This window comes from Oncorhynchus masou, chromosome 17 (assembly GCF_036934945.1).
Source record: "Oncorhynchus masou masou isolate Uvic2021 chromosome 17, UVic_Omas_1.1, whole genome shotgun sequence".
Lineage (NCBI taxonomy): Eukaryota > Metazoa > Chordata > Actinopteri > Salmoniformes > Salmonidae > Oncorhynchus > Oncorhynchus masou.
The window spans coordinates 25,951,187-25,973,566 of NC_088228.1; the positions used below are offsets into that span (position 1 = coordinate 25,951,187).

Here is a 22,380-nt window from a genome sequence, read left to right on the forward strand (position 1 = left end):
ACTTCCTGACAGACCGCCCCCAGGTGGTAATGGTAGGTAACAAAACATCTGCCACGCTGATCCTCAACATGGGGCCCCTCAGGGTTGCGTGCTCAGTCCCCTCCTGTCATCCCTGTTAACTCATGACTGAATGGCCAGGAACGACTCCAACACCATCATTAAGTTTGCTGATGACACAACAGTGGTAGGCCTGATCACCGACAACGATGAGACCGCGTATAGGGAGGAGGTCAGAGACCTGACCGTGAGGTGCAAGGATAACAATCTCTCCTCAATGTGATCAAGACTAAGGAGATGATTGTGGACTAGAGGAAAAGGAGGACCGAGCACTCACCCATTCTCATCGATGGGGCTGTAGTCGAGCAGGTTGAGAGCTTCAAGTTCCCTGGAGTCCAAATTACCAACAAACTAACATGGTCCAAGCACACCAAGACAGTTGTGAAGAAGACACGACAAAACCTATTCCCCTCAGGAGACTGAAAAGATTTGGCATGGGTTCTCAGATCCTCAAAAGGTTCTACAGCTGCACCACTGAGCGCATCCTGATGGGTTGCTCACTGCCTGGTATGGCAACTGCTCAGCCCCCGACCGCAAGGTACTACAGAAGGTAGTACATCACTGGGGCCAAGCTTCCTGCTATCCAGGACCTCTATACTAAGCGGTGTCAGAGAAAGGTCCCTAAAAAATTGTCAATGACTCCAACCACCCTAGTCATAGACTGTTCTCTCTGCTACCGCATGGCAAGTGGTACCGGAGTGCCAAGTCTAGGTCCAAGAGGCTCCTAAATAGCTCCAACGTCCAAGGCATAAGACTCATGAACAGCTAATCAAATTGCTTTCTATGCATAGATACTTTAATAACTCTACCTTCATGTGCATATTACCTCAATTACCTCGACACCGGTGCCCCCTCTATTGTTATTTTCTGCTGCTCTTTAATCATTTGTTGTTCTTATCGCTTACTTTTTTGGGGATATTTTCTTAAAACTGCATTGTTGGTTAATTAAGGGCTTGTAAGTATGCAGGTCTACCTGTTGTATTTGGTGCGTGTGACTAATACAATTTGATTTGGTTTGAAGTGAAAGTAAAAGTTGGCAAAAATATAAATATTAAAGTAAAATACAGATACCCCAAAAAACGACTTATGATATGATTCATATGAGGCTGACAATTGGCGGAATTGCCCTTTAAATCACAAGGCCTACTGCAGTCCGTTCCACAGGATGAGCTCAGAGTTCCGCATTTTAGAAGTAACCGATACACTTTACTGTATTTATTAAATGCCCATATTCTTCCGCAGGGTCAGGGAGTATTTTCAAGAAATTGTTTTATAAACCTATGGATATTGCATTTAACTTCATTTGCAGTTTTGATTTCTAATACAAGTGAAAATAGTAAAATATTATTAGAAACCATTACATCTCCAAGTGTATCGCTTCGATTTATGCAACGATATTTTCGACCTATATTTTTGGGAGTCCTACAGTCGGGAGTTATTATTTTGTGTTACTTAAACATGGCCACCGTAAAGAGTACGATACAACTTTAATTATTTTGACCAGGTAGAACTCGCCATTTCGTGTTTTTTGACATAGCTAGAGTAAAAAAAAGTGTTTTTGTTTATCTGAACACTCGTGTTAGTGTTTCCGGCTCGCCAGCTGAGGCGTCTTTCTGCCGCGGCTGAACAAAATAGAACCAGTTGGCAACGCTCGTGAGCCAGCGAGCGAGCTCGAGGAACTAGCCTTTGCATCGGTTATTTTTGTCCAAAGTATTGGCTTTCTCGTGAAGATTTTGTGATTATTTTTTTTGAAGAAGACCACTTGGAATTTGTGCCTGTTTTGGATCGTGGATATTGGCTACATCTCCCCCCTATAATAATAGTTAGTAAAAGGATTAAGTGTGGCAGTTAGCTGAACATTTTATTTGTGCGACGACAGCTGTCATTTGGAGAAAAGAAAGTGATCCATCATGCGTTTGCAATGAAGCTGATCTCTACTGGATTTACATTTTGCATCCTTTTTTCAAATGGGTGATGTTAAACATCGGAGTATTGGTGTATGCGTTCATGCTTTGTTTTTAACAGCGGTGGTATTGCTTTCGTAGCTAACATTGGCGTGGCCACCTAGCTAGTTAGCTACTTCTCGTACAGAACAGAAGACTGAGCTAGCTAACTTATCTAACGTTAACTAGCTGAGTGACAGTTGGCGATATCATTATTCCTCAAAAATACACTACAAAGTGATATAACTATATATCTCTTACAATTTTGGACATGAAGAAGATAACCTACTATTCATAATTTTGAAGGTAAGTTATTTTAGCTAGCTATTTCATGTACTCGCTTGCTACATAATTCTCGGATTTGCAGCGGCCGCTCGAGCCTAGTGTTTTTCCGCCGCCTTGTTTGGTCCGTTCTTCGACACAGTGAATCAGCCAAACTAGACGAATTTCTGCTAGAAAATACATTTAGACACTTAAATGATTCAGTTGTGGCTAAATGCAAGGCTAACGTGTGCTGTGAATCACCGCTGTTGATTCTGTATACTGTAATGTTATGTACCTAGCGAACCTGTTAGCTAACAACTAGAAGTTGACCAGCTAAGTTAGCTACGCTCGTTTTGATCTCTGTATATTTATTTTGGAGGTCGTCTCATACAAAACATAATGCTAACTAAACTAGATAACCATCTAGTTTACTAGATAGCTATCTACATAGTTGGCAAACTTTTGTATTTGGGAAATGTAGCGAGTTAGCTCTAGCTAGTTGATTTGCTAGCCAAAACCTTTTCTCCACACGCTAGTTAGCTAACGTTAGCTACCGGGTAGGTAGCTGTGGAATCATGCATGACTTCTAAAGTGACTTGACTTTGAAGTTTAATGTTAGCTAATTGTTAAAACTATCAGGCAGCCCTGGATATCAACACTATGTAGATGTTGACTAACGCTAACTCCCATGTTCAACGGCTCAGCTAAATTAGCTAATGGTAGCTACCTACCGTTTTTAGCTAACTAGTCTTTCAGATACTTTGGCTGGCGATATAGGCAGTTGCATCCCATTTATCATTAATCAAATACCCTGATCATCATCTTATGTCTCTGTATCCCACAAAGTGGGATATCACTAGTCTATTAGTAGGCACATCATATTGTTACTCATTTGCAATGCCATGCAATAGCCTAACAAAGACTACAAAGAACCTAGGATGGCTGGCTAGCTGGTTAGCTTGTTTTGGCTGACTTGAGCATGCAGTTGCTTTGTGCTGTACGCTAGTTTAACAAAGGTAGCTAGCTAGCCCAGTGTGTCTGGGGGTACCCAACTGTGCCCACTGCCTTATGAAACCAATGTTCTTCCATGCTAATGTAGTTCTCTGTGGAAACTAATATGAAACATTAATATTCACTTTAAAGTGTATATATTTAGTCTGTTTACTATACTTGGTCACTACACTTTATTTTATACCACTTTTTTTATCCAGTCATTGATCTACTTCACGCCCCAGCTTTTCGCCACCCACTTGTGCCTCCTCCTTATGGTCATAGTCTGAGTAGGGCTATAGTGAATCTTTCTTTCCAGAATCCATACTTTATCTATTTGTTATGTTTGTAACCTGTATTTGTTCAAACTTGCTGTCAAGCCTATTGCTCTATAGGCAGACAAGGGCACATAATGTATCAGCCTACTTGCTTGTGTATGACAAAGACCACATTAAGGGCTGCTGTGATTTCCTTTGGAAATGGAATGGAATATAGACGTTAGGCAATTGGCTTACCAAAGACCAGCCAATCAGGGGGGCTCATCTAGGGTCTACATATTTTGCAGCAACCTACACGATTTGGAACAACCCCATGCTCAATTTGTTGATACTGTGTCATTTATGTTTTTTCTCTCCCATTGACTACATCTAGTCTTAGCTGAACTTCCCACACAAAGACGGCATTGGATGCCACAAGAGGTCAAATGTAGACTCAGTCACAGAATAACATCAAGCTGTGTTTTGGAAAAGACGCTCTCTCACATAGGTAGCTAGTTCATTACAATCTCAAAATCAGTTTAAGGTCCCCCTGATGACACAGCAGTATACTGTGCAGTGGAGGGATGGATCCTGGTCATGGCTAGCAGGAATGCATACAATGTCAAATAAGGCACTTCTGGCATTAGCTGCATCCTGTCTAGTCAACCATGGATCCGGTGTAGTAGGCTAGTTCCAGGAAGAGATAGTGTGCCGGAAGAGAGAGTCTCCCATTGGCAGTGTCCCTCAACTGTCTGAGAGAACAGGGTGTCAGACAAGCCCATAAAAAAATCGGGATGACATCATCTTCAACAGACAGTCAGGCTGAGCTGAAAAGTCAATACACTTATGACTTTTTGTTCTCAGTGTTTGTCATAAAACAAATATGCCTACTGGTTTACAGTGTGTCCTCTCGTACTGTTACAATATGATACTGAACAGAGAACCATAGTGGAGCAAACTAATTAATCCACTGTGGAACAAACAAATAGAGCAGGCTTATTTCAGTGGTAAGTAGAGGCAACTTCGGAGGCTGATAGGAGAGGAATGCAAGAACACAAGCAAGGCATCGAAGGACGAACGATCATCCAGACAGAGACATGAGGTCACAGTGTGATGGTAGGTAGCTCAGGAAAGGAGAGAGTAGGTATGTGAACTCTTACATTGATAACACTGTCGAATAGGTTGAACATTGCTTCAGCTGATAAGTGATTTTGAAGGACACGTAGAAAGGTCAGAGGTAAGTTTTAGGCATTTCCTCAAGTATCATATCAGGAAAAAGATATGCCACCCCTGTTTTGGTAATAAGCTGAAGGTTGGGTCTGGAGAAATGTAACCACTCTCAAATTCAAAGAGAGCTATGGGTGCCAGAACTGACTATGACAAATGTGTTTTAACCATGTTTTGATTTATACTGGAGAAAAATATAAATGCAACAATTTTAAAGATTTTACTGAATTACAGTTCATATAAAGAAATCAGTCCATGTATTTCACATGATTGGGAATACAGATATGCATCATAAAAAAGTAGGGGTGTGGATCAGAACCAGTCCTCATCTCCTTCGTATAGAGTTGATCAGGATGTTGATTGTGGAATGTTGTCCAACTCCTCTTCAATGGCTGTGCGAAGTTGGTGGGAACTGGAACACGAGCATCCAGAGCATTCCAAACGTGCCCAATGGGTGACACATCTGGTGATTTATGCAGGCCATGGAAGAACATTTTCAGCTTCCAGGAATTATGAACAGATGCATGTGACATGGGGCCATGCGTTGTCATGCTGAAACATGAGGTGATGGCGACTGATGAATGGCACGGCAATGGGCCTCAGGATCTCATCACGGTATTTCTGTACATTCAAATTGCCATCAATAAAATGCAATTGTGCTCATTGTCCGTACTAATGCCTACCCATATTGTAATCCCACTGCCACCATGGGGCACTCTGTTCACAAAGTTGACATTAGCAATCTGCTCACGCACACAATGCCATACACGTGTTCTGCGGTTGTGAGGCCAGTTGGATGTACTGCCAAATTCTCTAAAATGACATTGGAGGTGGCTTACGGTAGAGAAATTAACATTGAATTCTCTGGCAACAGCTCTGGTGGACATTCCTGTAGTCACCATGCCAATTGCACGCTACCTCAACTTGAGTTATCTGTGTCATTGTGTTGTGACAAAACGACATGTTTTAGTGACTGTTTATTGTCCCCACCACAATGTGCTTCTGTGTAATGATTGTGCTGTTTAATCAGCTTCTTGATATGCTTCACCTGTCAGGTGGATGGGTTATCTTGGAAAAATATGAATGATCACTAACAGGGATGTAAACAAATTTGTGCACAATATTTGGGAAATATACTTTTTGTGCGTATGGAAAAGGTTTATTTCAGCTGATGAAACATGGGACCAACACTACATGTTGCGTTTTACATTTTTGTTCAGTGTACTTTGTTTATAAACATTGGAGTAAAATAAGGTTATATTTTGGGTTCTGATGGGGTACGACAGTTGAGGCATTTCTGTTCAAGAATCAATGGGTACATTAAATTATGTCTAAAATGGAAGAGCATCTGCAGATTGACCCTTTTTTAATAATCAATTGTGTAGAATAGATTCAACATTTGATCAAGGCAATGTGATAACTTGTCCGGCACATCTTATTCATACACTGATTCCAAAGTACGTCAAGTAACCAAACCACATATTCAAACAGGCATGATTGTGCACTGATGCCTCTCTCTTCTTCCCTTCGAGAAGAATGTCATCAGAGGATAAGACTGTGGAGCCCTCTGACCAGGGACCCTCGCTGACCTCCGGCAGTGCAGGGGCCACGTCCACAGGAAGCCCTGCCCAGACAGACAAGCGCCCCAGGGGCAGGCCGCGCAAGGATGCTGCCACCACCACCACGATTGCACCCCAGGCGCCACCCACATCCAAGACCAGGAAGAAGTATGTTTACCATCCATATCTTCACAATTCTATTGGTAATTTACAGTGCACATAGACTTGCCTGAGTCATCACAAACACTATAACTTATTCTTCTGTGAACTTAGTCTGCGTTTTGTTTGTGGTGTTAGAACTGGAAGCTATTCAAGTGGCTATAGAGCCCCACAGTGGAGGTGTCATAATACCCATAAAACCTAGTGGCCAAGCGGAAACGGTTCCAATTGTTTTTCCACCATTACTTTTTCCCCATACGGGATTTTAGAAATACTTAAAATAAGGGCTGTGTTTCGTGTAAGCTTACCCTGGTGTGACTTTTTGATAACCATGTAAATGTCTCTCAGACAAGCTGACACTTTTATCAATATATTCGTCTCTATATTTGCTCAGATTTGAAAATGGTAATTAGCATCAAATTAGACGTCATGCAAAACTACAAATCCCTGCAAGCTCCTGCATGTTATCTCTAGCTGACCCCTTTGCTAACAGGTATTGTGTCAATTTAAAACTTAATAAACAAGACAGTTCACGGAATAGTCAATTTAAAGAAATGTAGCCAATTTATTCATTACTACATTTGAATTAACATTAGATAGTTAATCCAAATATTCTTACCTTTGCCTCGATTCGGCAGTCTCACCCATATCATCATAGTATTTATAGTTCTTTATGATTTGCTAATTACCTTCTACTATGGCTTTCATTTTTGGGGTGTAATCACAGGCGAATATATTGATCAAAGTCACCTTGTCCTAGAGAGATTTACACTTATCAAAACGTCACATCAGGGTAAGCCTACACGAAACACAGCTCTTATTGTAAGTGTTTCTAAAATCCCTTATGGGAAGAATGAATGGTAGAAAGACGATTGGAACCATTTCCCAGTTTAACCTCTGAGTTTTATTGGTGTTATGACTCATACTGTGGTGTTCTATTCCCCTTCCCCAAAATGTGTTTAAACATTACACAGATACTATCCAAATCTGTTCATCAGGCAAAGATCTCATTTTGCAGACCGTTATCCAGAGCTACTCTATGCATAGGGGGCTAAACACATTTATAAATACAGGTAACTCAAGCACAAACCCTTTCCACGGTTTTATTGCATGCAGCAGTACCAACCTGCCTCATTTGTTATATCCATGGCAACACATAATGCAGCTCAGAGAGCTGAGCTGTGTAATATGATGCCTACAATTGATCTAACTCTGACTAATTTGATCTGGGGTCACCATATTAGGATATCAAGGAAATGGTGTGTGTGAGCAATCTATTATCAATCAATTATCCAAATGATATGTTTATGCCATGGCTATAAGGACAGCCGAGAATTCCCGGTCTAGGTCGAATTAGCTGATAGGTTGGTTGTTGGGAGTGGCAAAGCATGAGTGTAGGTCAACATGTCATTTGCCCTATTATTTATAGCATGCAAGTGATCCAAGGAATACATAGCCTATGTCTGCTATATGGTTGGGCTGTATTTCCCAGCATGCGCTGGGCATCCTCACTTGGTTCTTTCCAAGGTCTCCCTTGTTCCAGAATCAAGCAGTGGACGGCTGGTCAGGTTATCAGTGTGTTTATTATGGTCAGTTGGATTTGTATGAGAGAGAGTGCATCAGTTTTCTGGGACACTCTTGGCGGTGATAATGCTAAAGACCCATGGGACGGTGGAGGGAAGTATGCATTATTACCGATACTTGTGTCTCAGGCAGCACCTTTCATCGAGGGGGAGGGGAAGCTTGCTGAATACATCTCAAATGACTCAATACTAGCATGCTGTTTTTGTAAGAAGACTAAGATTTGAAGTGTTCATATCAGGAGAATGAACAAATGTAGTCTAGATCTAGTGATACTGTATTGTCTTTGCAGCATGTATCAGCTGGGCACTATTTTGATGTAAATAGGACACCGAAGGCTTCTCTTAGAAGTTAGACATTTTGTTGACTAATTGGATACTGCGTAGAATCACCCAGTCATCCACCACTCCATTCCAGAATAGGGAAATCTGTTCCAGGTTTTCTTGTCGGCTCCCTGAGAGCTGGAACTACTTACCACAGCATTATTTTCAACCTCTTTTTTTTTTCTCTCTCCTGGTGGTGGGATCATGGGGAGAAGTTGGGGAGTTGGATGTTCCAGACCTTTAAGGTTTTTTGCCATTTCAAGAAAAGTCAAAGGAAAAGACTACACTTCGAAGGCTACATGAGAGCATAAGGGCACTGCGCTATAGGCACAGCACGTTCGGAATGGTCACAGACAGGGTTATGACGATATACAGTTTACTGTACTAGACCTAAATGTCAGATATTCTTATGTACCCGTTGCTCTTAAAGTGTATTTATCATTAATACCTTGGTGAATAATCAGAAAGCCCTGGTAATTGTGGAGAGTGATATTCCATGCCAGTGAAGGTAGGTCAGATCAGATGCATCATCAACTTAATACAGGTTGACTTTATGGCTCGTGTGTATGTACTACCAATCTTCTGAATATGGCTGATATCAGACATTAATTTACATCAGACGTATCTATCTTTACTCAAACAGACGTATCTATCTGCTGTAGACGTTGGGCACCAGAGAAGCCCCTTACGGCCTCTCTCCTATCAGACAGTGACAGAGGGAGAGAGGAGCTGGATATGTCTGGGAACAGCAATGCATTTTTAAATTTATCCTGGTGTCTGTCTACTCTACACCCCCGTGCCGTCATCACTGGGATGCTCCTGGGCTTTGAGATCGTGGGTTACAACATTATGGAGCTCTCGTCACTGTTAGAGCTGGGCTTATTTTGGGCCTTATGGACTTGCTTAAATATGTGTTGCCATGACGAGACCTCATTACAGAAATAAAGATCAGGGCTATCTAGTGTCTACTTCACTAATCATTTATTGATTTGGTACTTTCTGTTGGTTTGGCTTTTTTTTGCTTCACTGTTTCCTGCCCAATGCAGAGTCTTGAACTGTGACATTTAGTCTTCCATCTTGTTGCTGCTTATCTGGAGTAGGAAGTCATTTGGAGGGAGGAGTTGACTTGGCAAACTGGCCGACGTGTGTGTTCTTTTCTCCAGTGGCATCGAAAATTACCCCCTCCCCCTGCATCCTCCCCACTACCCCCGCAAAATGCTGGCTTCTCTCATTTAGACTGTTTGCTCTTCCCACTTAGTGGGCTCACTGTACGTGGTGCCGTTTAATTTGTATCCATGACAATTATCACCTCGACGTGGCCCTCAGATTGGGTTAAGACAGAACTACTGGAGGATCCTGACACTGACAAATCTCTCCTTGTGTGTGTGTGCTCTGTTTATGCACTCTCCATTGATGTTTGTTTACTTTTCTCTGCAGACTGTTCATTTCAATAAAAAGAGGAAAAGGTACATCACCTTGTTTGCAGGTCTGAGTTTTGACTGTAGCAACTATCTGTGTCTTTAACTCTGCACTAGTGTCACTTACAGGTAAGTTGTCATCAGAGGAGCCTAGAGGTGAAGGGTGGGGTAGGCTAGTGACGGTATGAGAGGTGAAGGGTGGGATAGGCTAGTGATGTATGAGAGGTGAAGGGTGGGATAGGCTAGTGATGTATGAGAGGTGAAGGGTTGGGTAGGCTAGTGATGTATGAGAGGTGAAGGGTGGGGTAGGCTAGTGATGTATGAGAGGTGAAGGGTGGGGTAGGCTAGTGATGTATGAGAGGTGAAGGGTGGGGTAGGCTAGTGATGGTGTGCGAGGTGAAGGGTGGGGTAGGCTAGTGATGGTGTGCGAGGTGAAGGGTGGGGTAGGCTAGTGATGGTGTGCGAGGTGAAGGGTGGGGTAGGCTAGTGATGGTGTGAGACGTGTAGTAAAGTCTCTTGAGCCACTCAACAGGAGGTCGAGTGTGATCTGAGTAGGGCCAAATTCCATCTATTGTGAGAAGCATAAAATGCTGAATTTTCTTCCGTCCGCCTTCCACTGGTAGTTGGACAAGAGTCATTGACCAGCAGCTTGTTTAGGAGGTGGTAGCCTAATGATTTTAACCTGATTAAGTGAATATATTATCCAAATACATGTTTTGCGTGCTAGTCCAGGTCTGTAGGCCCGTATACACTTCACAAAAATACAGGGATGGACAATAACAATAAAACTGACGGGTTCAATGTCCTTCTGATTGTACTAAGTAGCTGAAGTAATATGGCCTTTCTGTTCATTTCCAGCTTGTGTCTGTCTGAAGCACAACCTCTGGCCATATTACAACTCTCATCATCCAGATTGATCAACGCATGTTTGTGTTTTGTCGTGTTATAAATCACTGGCTTGTTTTTACGTGATGTATTCTCCCATTGGGTTAAAATGTGGCTTGCTTATGTTCAGCAGTTACATTTCGATTAGGCCATAATAATTGTGTCATACCATTGAGGACTGAGAGTAATGGGCTTGGCTTTGCTTCTCATATGCTTCCCTGGTTTGATCTATGATGGGAGAATTTAGTTGGAAAGACGATATCCCAGTCCTAGGCATTCTCAATTACATATTTACATATTTACCTCACAGTTCTTGTTTGGATGATCTCGCCAGCTACTATCAATCTATATTTAAGCAATAAGCCCTGAGATGTGGTATATGACCAGGCCAATATACCACGGCTAAGGGCTGTTCCAATGCGGAGAGGAGAGCCTGAACACAGCCCTTAGCCGTGGTATATTGGCCATGTATCAAAAACCCTCGGTGCCTTGTTTCTATTATAAACCGGTTACCAATGTAATTAGAGCAGTAAAAAAATAAATGTTTTGTCATACCCGTGGTATACGGTCTGATATACCACGGCTGTTAGCCAATTAGCATTCAGCTCTCAAACCACTCAGTTTATAATATTGAATGTTTACCAGGTTTCTGTCTGATGTTGATGTTGGTACATTCAAGCTCATTGAAAGCAGGGAGGGAGAATCATGCTCCTCATTCTTGCCCTCTCGTTGCCCACCACGGTACCAGCAGCTTGTACCCATATTCTACCGCACCACTCCTCCTACTTTGCCTTTCCTTGCCCAACGGCCTCAGTGCTTCCCTTTTTAAGAATCGGTCATGTTTTTTTTTTCTGCCGTTGTAATCCTTGGGCGGGCTGCCGAAGCGTTCTTTTCGGGTTGCCCAAGTCCAAACAATGTAAAACAAAAATGCTTTCATTGTTAACTTAAATGACTAAAACCAGATGTGAAGTATGTAGAAACTATAATTGACCTTTGCATATACCGAACATTTGGACTACCTTTCTAATATTGAGTTGCACCCTCCCCTTTTGCCCTCAGAACAGCCTCAATTCGTTGGGGCATGGACTGTACAAGGTGTCAAGTATTCCACAGGGATACTGGCCCATGTTGACTCCAATGCTTCCCACAGTTGTGTCAAGTTGGCTGGATGTCCTTTGGGTGGTGGAAAATTCTTGATACACACAGGAAATTGTTGTGTGAAGAACCCATTAGGGTTGCAGTTTTTTACGCGGTCCTTATATCTTTTTTCAAGGTCTTTGAGAACTAACAATCGCCAAAATAAAAGATTAACAGTCAGGGATAATATAACATTCTAAATTAATTTAGCGGACTAATAACATCACTCTAGCCAAAATGCATAGAATTGCAGAAAACTAGCTTTAAAACGGCAAACCTTTCTCTCAGCTCCCAAAAACAATCCCATTACAAAATAATGCTTTAAACATTTTTTTAACTGGTTGTTTGTATGCTGATTGGACGAGCAGCGTTTCAATCGGTGCTGTGTTGGCCGTCGCAACACACCTATGCCTGCTAACCGTTACTGTTTGTCCAGATCTGCAATAGGCTAACTAGCAATCATACCACACACAAAATCATTCAAAGTTGCACAAATTTTCAATATGAATCCACAAGAACAAATAATATTTGTAGAGTATAGCTGATAGGCAGAGGAGAGGCCAGGTGTGTCATTGCACATGAAATAACAGTGATGCACGCTGCTCAAAAAGCTCCCCTATTGATCTTGTTTAGGGACAGTACAATCATCCTATGTAGGCTAGCCTACAACACCACAATGCAATGAATAATTGCATTATTGTTACAAAATTCTACAATAGGCTGCAGTGAAAATGCTATTTGAATAACTGCGCAAATGCCCTTTCAGTTGTGGGTCTACTCTCAACAGTTTATTAGGTCTAGAAAGGGTCAGTGTTTGGCAAGTCTGGCTGTATTTTTACTTCTGATACTGAGATGCGCTTTCTGTAGCGTCTCAACAATTTCCCAAGTTGTCTTATAATAATGTGGCCACATATCCCCCAAGCAGGCCCAATTAGGCCTATTCAGGAAAGCTTAACGTGCGCTCTGCCTCCTCTCCAATCAAATCAAATTGCATTTGTCACATATGCCGAATACAATAGGTGTAGACCTTACAGCTTACTTACAGTTGAAGTCGGAAGTTTGCATACACTTAGGTTGGAGTCATTAACTTGTTTTTCAACCACTCCACAAATTTCTTGTTAACAAACTATAGTTATGGCAAGTCGGTAAATAGTGTGGTCTACAGCTTATCATGAGATACTTTACTTCAGGCGTGCAGAAATTCGAGAACTCCTTAGATTTTGTGCACCAGCTGTTGTTTATTAATATACGTAGGCCGCTGCCCCTTGTCTTACCAGAGGCTGCTGTTCTATCCTGCTGAAAACCCGCCAGTTGTATATTAATCATGTCGTCGTTCAGCCACGACTCAGTGAAACATAATATATTACAGGATTAAATGTCCCGTTGGTAGGATATATGTGCTCGTAGCCAGATTTTAAAAATAGCTATTTTTATTTCTCAACTGTTAATTGTACCGCTGCTCCGATATGAAGGTTGAGGGTTTGCCTGTCCTTGCAATTAATGTTAGCGTGCGCTTGTTAACATTTAGTTAGTGTCCGCTATGGAAATTCACTAGTATTTTATTTGTGTGTGTATGTATGTACATAACAAAAAATAAATAAAGGGAACACTAAAATAACACATCCTATATCTGAATGAATTAAATATTCGTATTAAATACTTTTTTCTTTACACAGTTGAATGTGCTGACAACAAAATCACACACAAATTATCAATGGAAATCAAATTGATCAACCCATGGAGGTCTGGATTTGGAGTCACACTCAAAATGAATGTGGAAAACCACACTACAGGCTGATTCAACTTTGTCCTTAAAACAAGTCAAAATGAGGCTCGGTAGTGTGTGTGGCCTCCACATGCCTGTATGACCTCCCTACAACGCCAGGGCATGCTCCTGATGAGGTGGCGGATGGTCTCCTGAGGGATCTCCTCCCAGACCTGGACTAAAGCATCCGCCAATTCCTGGACAGTCTGTGGTGCAACGTGGCGTGGCGTTGGTGGATGGAGCGAGACATGATGTCCCAGATGTGCTCAATTGTATTCAGGTCTGGGGAACGGGCGGGCCAGTCCATAGCATCAATGCCTTCCTCTTGCAGGAACTGCTGACACACTCCAGCCACATGAGGTCTAGCATTGTCTTGCATTAGGAGGAACCCAGGGCCAACCGCACCAGCATATGGTCTCACAAGGGGTCTGAGGATCTCATCTCGGTACCTAATGGCAGTCAGGCTACCTCTGGCCAGCACATCGAGGGTTGTGCGGCCCCCCAAAGAAATGCCACCCCACACCATGACTGACCCACCACCAAACCGGTCATGCTGGAGGATGTTGCAGGCAGCAGAACGTTCTCCACGGCGTCTCCAGACTGTCACATGTGCTCAGTGTGAACCTGCTTTCATCTGTGAAGAGCACAGGGCGCCAGAGGCGAATTTGCCAATCTTGGTGTTCTCTGACAAATGCCAAACATCCTGCACGGTGTTGGGCTGTAAGCACAACCCCCACCTGTGGACGTCAGGCCCACATACCACCCTCATGGAGTCTGTTTCTGACCGTTTGAGCAGACACATGCACATTTGTGGCCTGCTGGAGGTAATTTTGCAGGGCTCTGGCAGTGCTCCTCCTTGCACAAAGGCGGAGGTAGCGATCCTGCTGCTGGGTTGTTGCCCTCCTACGGCCTCCTCCACGTCTCCTGATGTACTGGCCTGTCTCCTGGTAGCGCCTCCATGCTCTGGACACTACGCTGACAGACACAGCAAACCTTCTTGCCATAGCTCGCATTGATGTGTCATCCTGGATGCGCTGCACTACCTGAGCCACTTATGTGGGTTGTAGAATCCATCTCATGCTACCACTAGAGTGAAAGCACCGCCAGCATTCAAAAGTGACCAAAACATCAGCCAGTAAGCATAGGAACTGAGAAGTGGTCTGTGGTCACCACCTGCAGAACCACTCCTTTATTGGGGGATGTCTTGCTAATTGCCTATAATATCCACCTGTTATCTATTCCCCATGCACAACAGCATGTGAAATTTATTGTCAATCAGTGTTGCTTCCTAAGTGGACAGTTTGATTTTGCAGAAGTGTGATTGACTTACATTGAAGTTACATTGTGTTGTTTAAGTGATCCCTTTATTTTTTTGAGCAGTGCATACATCTCAGCAAAAAAAGAAACGTCCTCTCACTGTCAACTGCGTTTATTTTCAGCAAACTTAACATGTGTAACTATTTGTATGAACATAACAAGATTCAACAACTGAGACATAAACTGAACAAGTTCCACAGACATGTGACTAACAGAAATGAAATAATGTGTCCTGGAACAAGGGAGGGTCAAAATCAAAAGTAACAATCAGCATCTGGTGTGGCCACCAGCTGCATTAAGTACTGCAGTGCATCTCCTCATGGACTGCACCAGATTTTCCAGTTCTTGCTTTGAGATGTTACCCCACTCTTCCACCAAGGCACTGCAAGTTCCCAGGCATTTCTGGGCAGAATTGCCCCATCCCTCACCCTCTGATCCAACAGGTCCCAGACGTGCTCAATGGGATTGAGATCCGGGCTCTTCCCTGGCCATGGCAGAACACTGACATTCCTGTCTTGCAGGAATTCACGCACAATGCGCAGTTTGGCTGGTGGCATTGTCATGCTGGAGGGTCATGTCAGGATGAGCCTGCAGGAGGGGTACCACATGAGGGAGGAGGATGTCTTCCCTGTAACACACAGCTTTGAGATTGCCTGCAATGACGATAAGCTCAGTCCGATGATGCTGTGACACACTGCCGCAGACCATGACGGACCCTCCACCTCCAAATCGAACTCTCTCCGGAGTACAGGCGCCGGTGTAACGCTCATTCCTTCGACGATAAACGCGAATCCGACTCACCCCTGGTGAGACAAAACCATGACTCCTCAGTGAAGAGCACTTTTTGCCAGTCCTGTCTTGTCCAGCGACGTTTTTGCCGGTGATGTCTGGTGAGGACCTGCCTTTCGATAGGCCTACAAGCCCTCAGTCCAGCCTCTCTCAGCCAGTTTTCAGCTGTGCTAACATAATTGCAAAATGGTTTTCTAATGATAAATTAGCCTTTTAAAATGATCAACATGGATTAGCTAACACAACGTGCTATTGGAACACAGAAGTGATGGTTGCTGATAATGGGCCTCTGTAAGCCTATGTAGATATTCCATAAAAAATCAGCTGTTTCCAACTACAATAGTCATTTACAACATTAACAATGTCTACTCTATTTCGGATCAATTTTATTTTAATGGACCAAAAAAGTGCTTTTCTTTCAATAACAAGGACCTTTCTTAGTGACCCCAAACTTTTGAACGGTCATGTAAATATTGGACGAAACACACATGACAAGAGACCACACTACATAAAGAGAGAATTAAGACAACAACATCGCAAGGCAGCAACACATGAAAACACAGCATGGTAGCAACACAACATGGTAGCATTATGGTACAAACATTATTGGGCACAGACAACAGCACAAAGGGCAAGAAGGAAGAGGCAACAATACATCACACAAAGCAGCCACAACTGTCAGTAAGAGTGTCCATGATTGAGTCTTTGAATAAAGAGATTGAGATAAAATTGTCCAGTTTGAGTGTTTGTTGCAGCTCGTTCCAGTCGCTAGCTGCAGCGAACTGAAAAGAGGAGCGACCCAGGGATGTGTGTGCTTTGGGGACCTTTAACAGAATGTGACTGGCAGAATGGGTGTTGTATGTGGAGGATGAGGGCTGCAGTAGATATCTCAGATTGGAGGGAGTGAGGCCTAAGAGGGTTTTATAAATAAGCATCAACCAGTTGGTCTTGCAACGGGTATACAGAGATGACCAGTTTCCAGATGAGTATATAGGTGCTGAAAGAAGGGAGCATGGCAGCAGCGACGGCTTGATACTGAGTTACCTGAAGTTCCAGTCATCATGTCTGAGGACTGGAAGAGGGCGGATGGTGAGATGAAGCGAGGCAGAAAGAAGGGTGCGCGGTACAGACCCGAACCAACCTACGAAGTACAAGCAGAGTACTTTGTCCTTTGGGTCAAGTACAGGAGAGAGAAATGCATGGAATACTGCAGTCTACTGGGATATGTTAACTAGCAAGCCAGGTAACATGGTACACCTGGTCTCTGCACACATTTGGATGGCACAAGAAAAACAGAGGGATAGATAGCCTACTCAGATGCTTCAAAGGTAGGATGCATATGCCTAATCAATGTCATTTTAAGATGATGTATGAATCTGGTGTTTGTCATTCTGTTTTGGTGGCTAACTTTTGGGAGCAGTGTGTGCGGGAGAGTGAAGGAAGTGTGTGTGTGTGTGTAAGGAAGGAAGAGTGTGTAGACTGTGTGTAAAGTTGTCTGAAGAGTAGGCTAAAGATGGTTTCCTATAGGCCTAGTGTGTTTTCCTCTTACTGTACAATCAAAATGCACATCATTGTCATGCAGATCCTTTTGCATTTATTATTTTCTACATTCTAACTGGCAAATCACAGGTCGGCCTTTGGATATGAGCAAGTCAGCTATTTTCTGTAGTATAGCTTTTTACATTGTACAGTGTTTCCTCTAATTAATAAAAACTAGACGGGGAGAATCTAAAATTTCAAAAAATGGCTTTGCATGGGGCCCACATTGATTTTGTTATGAGTCACTCCGATAGCATGAGAACATGGCATAAGCCATGGCAAAATGGGTAGGATTGGGACATTTTCTTGTTTACACAGATTCTTTGCAGGTTTACGTGCAAACATTTTGTCACCTTTTTGGGCCCTCACAAGTTTGCATCCTTGTCTTTCTCTCTTTCTCGCTCGCTCTCTCAGGGGGCGTGCAAGAGGGAGAGCGGTTGTGGTGGAGGAGGAGGAGGAGGAGGAGGAGGAAGAGGAGGACAGCAGCATGGATGGGACGGAGGCAGCCACCTCAGAGAGCCCCCCTCATGATGCAACAGGTGAGTCAGTCTTCCTGTCCCTCCCGTATGTGAGACCTATATAGCCTATTTTGAACTCCAGCAGAGCTGAGAGCTGACACATCCTGGCTCCTCAAAGTGTACGATGTCTCATAGGAGTTCTCAGGAGGCAGTGGAGTGGTTTCCCCCACCCCCCAATCCTGGAGAGTGAAGGGAGGGATGGATGGATATCCGAAGTCTTCCAGTCATTGTTGTAAAGCTAGTTATCATTGGCTCGCAAAACTGCCTGTGACTTTCTTCTTACTGGACACAAAAATTCCTGAGTATATCTGACTTTCTCCCTCTCCTCTCCGTATTTCTCCTCTCCCCCTTTTCTCTCTCTCCCTGTTCTGAGATTGGCATAGATAGGTGCAGAGCAGGAGGGAGCCCAAGGCTAATGCCCTCTAAAAGCTTTTCAAAATCCCATCACTCTCCACCAGCCCATTTTAGATGCTTCTCTATGTGTGTACATCACGTGACCTGCCCCCAGTTCCCATACAGCTCAGAGCTGTCATGGACTTGGCCTGTCTATATATACACAGCTTTTGGAAAGTATTTAGACCCCTTCACTTTTCCACGTTTTATAACGTTAAACTTATTTTTGTATTTTTTTTTATCCCCTCATAAATCTACACACACTACCCCATCATTACGTTACCTTATTTACATAAGTATTCAGACCCTTTGATCATCCTTGAGATGTTTCTTCAACTTGGAGTCCACCTGTGGTAAATTCAATTGATTGGAAATGACTTGGAAAGGTACACACCTGTTAATATAAGGTCCCATAGTTGAGGTTGCAATGAGGTTGAAGGAATTGTCTGTAGAGCTCTGAGACAGGATTGTGTCGAGGCACAGATCTGGGGAAGGGTAACAAAACATTTCTGCAGCATTGAAGGTCCCCAAGAACACAGTGGCCTCTATCATTCTTAAATGGAAGAAGTATGGAACTTCCAAGACTGGCCAAACTGAGCAATTGGGGTCAGGCAGGGTGACCAAGAACCTGATGGTCACTCTGACAGTGCTCTAGAGTTCCTTTGTGGAGATGGGAGAACCTTCCAGAAGGACAACCATCTCTGCAGCACTCTACCAATCAGGTCTTTATGGTAGAGTGGCCAGACAGAAGCCACTCCTCAGTAAAAGGCACATGACAGCCCGCTTGGACTTCGCCAAAAGATACCTTTAAGGACTCTGACCATGAGAAACAAGATTCTCTGGTCTGATGAAACAAAGATTGAACTCTCTGGCCTGAATGCCAAGCACCACATCTGGAGGAAACCAGGCACCATCCCTACGTTGAAGCATGGTGGTAGCAGCATCATGTTGTGGGGATGTTTTTCAGTCGCAGGGACTGGGAAGACTAGTCAGGATCGAGGGAACGTTGAATGGAACAAAGTACAGATATCCTTAATAAAAACCTGCTCTGGACCTCAGATTGTGGTGAAGGTTAACCTTCCAACAGGACAGCAACCCTAATCACGCAGCCAAGACAACGCAGGAGTGGCTTTGGGACACGTCTCTCAATGTCCTTGAGTGGCCCAGCTAGAGCCCAGACTTGAACCCAACCGTTTTTTTCAGATCTCTGGATCTCCATCCAACCTGACAGAGCTTGAGAGGATCTGCAGAGAAGAATGGGAGAAACTCCCCAAATACAGGTGTGCCAAGCTTGTATTGACATACCCAAGAATACCCGAGGCTGTTAATCGCTGACAAAGGTGCTTCAACAAAGTACTGAGTAAAGGGTCTGAATACCTATGTAAGTGTGATATTAAATGTTTTTTTTTATATACATTTGCTGAATTTCTCAACATTTTCTTGCATTATGTGGTATTGTGTGTAGGTTGATGAAAAACAAACAATTTAATACATTTTAAAATAAGGCTGTAACTTGACAAAATGTGGAAAAGGGGTCTGAATACTTTACGAATGCACTGTTGTTGGACGGTGCTATATAGTTGGAGTGATTTTTTTTCTTTTTTTTTCTCTCAGCTCTAGACCTTGTAGGTGTTTCAGAGGGTGTGTGTGCATGCATTTGGGAGTGGGATATGTTATTTTACCTTGCTTTAACAATGGGTATGGATTTTGTTGGTCGACGTTCCCAATTTTTATGAAAAAGTTACACAATCACTATTGTTATTTATCTCACCGACTGGCTTCTAGAGCTCCTATAGGGGTGTGCTGGTGAACGGAGTCAGACTTTGCATTACTGTCTGCTTTCTTTTCAGGCAGTTGGAACTGAAGGGTCTTCACTCACAATGTGTCTTTACAATACTCTTGGCCCTTGAGTTCAAGAACAGAAAAAGTCAACACCGAGGTCGTGACATGACCTTTAGTACCAATCCTTCCTATGTCTGTCTGACTCTCCTTTCATGACACCATGTGTTTAGGCCACTTTACCTTTCCTTTCATGCTTGTTGCCATAGTAATTGTCTCAATAGGTTATTAATACATTACTGACCTTCAAACCTAAACAATGAACATACCTTGGAGAAGACCTTTGACCTTTGGGACTAAATACATCTATTTAACCCCTAATTGCCAGTGGCATTGACATTTTAGCTAAATGCTCATCAAAATTACAAACCACCAATAGATGGAATGTAACTACAAGTGCAGGCCAGCCACAGACATGTCAAAACGCAACCAAAACCACAAACCACTCAGAGGTTACCTGTCAGATGTCCAATTATAGTCCAATGTTCAAAGTGTCTGTGTAAAAGGCCATGGCCACTATTCAGGTTTCTAATAACCCTCTGTTCTGTTTGAAGTGACGTGAGTAATTGGTGTTTTTGTCGACGTTGTTATTGTCGCATGTGACTGGAAACCTGCCTGTGGGTTCCCCTTGGGTTTACTGCAATCAGAGCTCCAATGGTCTCCATGTTCCCACCATCATCCCTTCCTCTACCAAAGGGTGTTTCTGTTTCTGACCTGGAGCAAATAGCCTGGAACTGAAGACAACCGTCCAATCCTCCGTGTCGGTCAGAGACTTAATGTCTGTATTCACATCTGATCTGGCATTTGGTAGATGGATGATCACTTCAGGGCACAAATAATACATGACTGATAGAAATCTATGGAAATGTACCGGTTAGATTCTATGGCTAGATATTCATGCTTCTCTGCCTTTTTAAACCCCATCCTATGTGTCTTTGCACCATCAGATGCTCCAGCCCAGCAGCAGGTGGACAGTGTGGAGGTGGTTACCACTGAGGGTCCGGGGGAGACCGAGGAGAAGCCCCACTCTCCCCACGTCCAGAGTCCTCAGACTGGGGATGCAGCCGAACCCTCCGTCGCTGACCCTGCTACTACCCGAGGAGCCAAAAGCAGGTCAGTCAGAGAGGCCTACGTCAAGTCTTCATATGTTTGTATGTGGTCTGTCTGTATGTTTGTGTATATTTGTTAATGAGATATGTATAGGTCTGTCTGTCAGTGTACATACGTACAGCATATGGGCTTCTCTGCTATTCTCATTAATACACAAAACACACACATGCACAGTGCACCCCCCCAGGTGTCACTCTGTTAAAGGTTGTAATCAATCTCCCAGACTGACTGCACTGTCGATGTTGCTGATGGAGGGCCAGTCAGGCCAGACAGGCAGAATCTCTCCAGGGATCGTATTAATCTTATTAACAAGCCTATCTCCTCTAGAAACCAACCTGATAAATGTTTGCTGCCTGCGCTGGTCTGCTCTGCCTGGCTCGCTTTACTTTCCCTTTCCCACACTGACTCCCAACCTCTCGGCCCATCTCTATGATGGCTCGAGATCCTCTGTTTTGGATCCTCGAATACATGGATGTGGCTTGATCAGTTGATTGGGTATAGGTTGATCAAAGGTCTATGTGTAACTTTCAATTCCGACAGATTTTTGTTGTAAGAATATATTGCCGTGTGTGTACAGTCGCGGCCAAAAGTTTTGAGAATGACACACATACATTTTCAGTCTGCTGCCTCAGTTTGTATGATTGCAATTTGCATACACTCCAGAATGCGATGAAGAGTGATCAGATGAATTGCAATTAATTGCAAACTCCCTCTTTGCCATGCAAATAAACTGAATTCCCCCCCCCCAAAAAAAACCCCAAACAATTCCACTGCATTTCAGTCTTGCCACAAAAGGACATCTTAACATCATGTCAGTGATTCTCTCATTAACACAGGTGTGAGTGTTGACGAGGACAAGGCTGGAGGTCTCTCTGTCATGCTGATTAAGTTTGAATAATGGACTGGAAGCTTCAAAAGGAGGGTGGTGCTTGGAATCATTGCTCTTCCTCTGTCAACCATGGTTACCTGCAGTGAAACATGTGCCGTCATCATTGCTTTGCACAAAAGGGGCTTCACAGGCAAGGATATTGCTGCCAGTAAGATTGCACCTAAATCAACCATTTATCGGATCGTCAATATCTTCAAGGAGAGTGGTTCAATTGTTGTGAAGAATGCTTCAGGGCGCCCAAGAAAGTCCAGCAAGCGCCAGGATCGTCTCCTACAGTTGATTCAGCTGTGGGATCGGGGCACCACCAGTAAAGAGCTTGCTCAGGAATGGCAGCAGGCAGGTGTGAGTGCATCTGCACACACAGTGAAACAAATACTTTTGGAGGATGGCCTGGTGTCAAGAAGGGCAGTGGACAAACAAA

At 43.4% G+C, this 22,380-nt stretch overlaps 1 protein-coding gene across 4 annotated transcripts in view; it reads left to right on the top strand.

The window, feature by feature from the left end:
* Nucleotides 1-1,308: 1,308 nt before the first annotated feature.
* Nucleotides 1,309-22,380, top strand: part of LOC135558769 (histone-lysine N-methyltransferase 2C-like) — a 160,710-nt gene continuing 139,638 nt past the window's right edge. For all 4 annotated transcript variants that reach the window (XM_064992878.1, XM_064992879.1, XM_064992880.1 and 1 more), the window contains exons 1-4: nt 1,309-2,306; nt 6,274-6,465; nt 17,625-17,749; nt 20,908-21,073. In XM_064992878.1, coding sequence (XP_064848950.1) covers nt 6,275-6,465; nt 17,625-17,749; nt 20,908-21,073 — 482 coding nt within the window. In that variant the 5' untranslated portion in view covers nt 1,309-2,306; nt 6,274. The remainder of the gene's footprint in view (nt 2,307-6,273; nt 6,466-17,624; nt 17,750-20,907; nt 21,074-22,380) is intronic.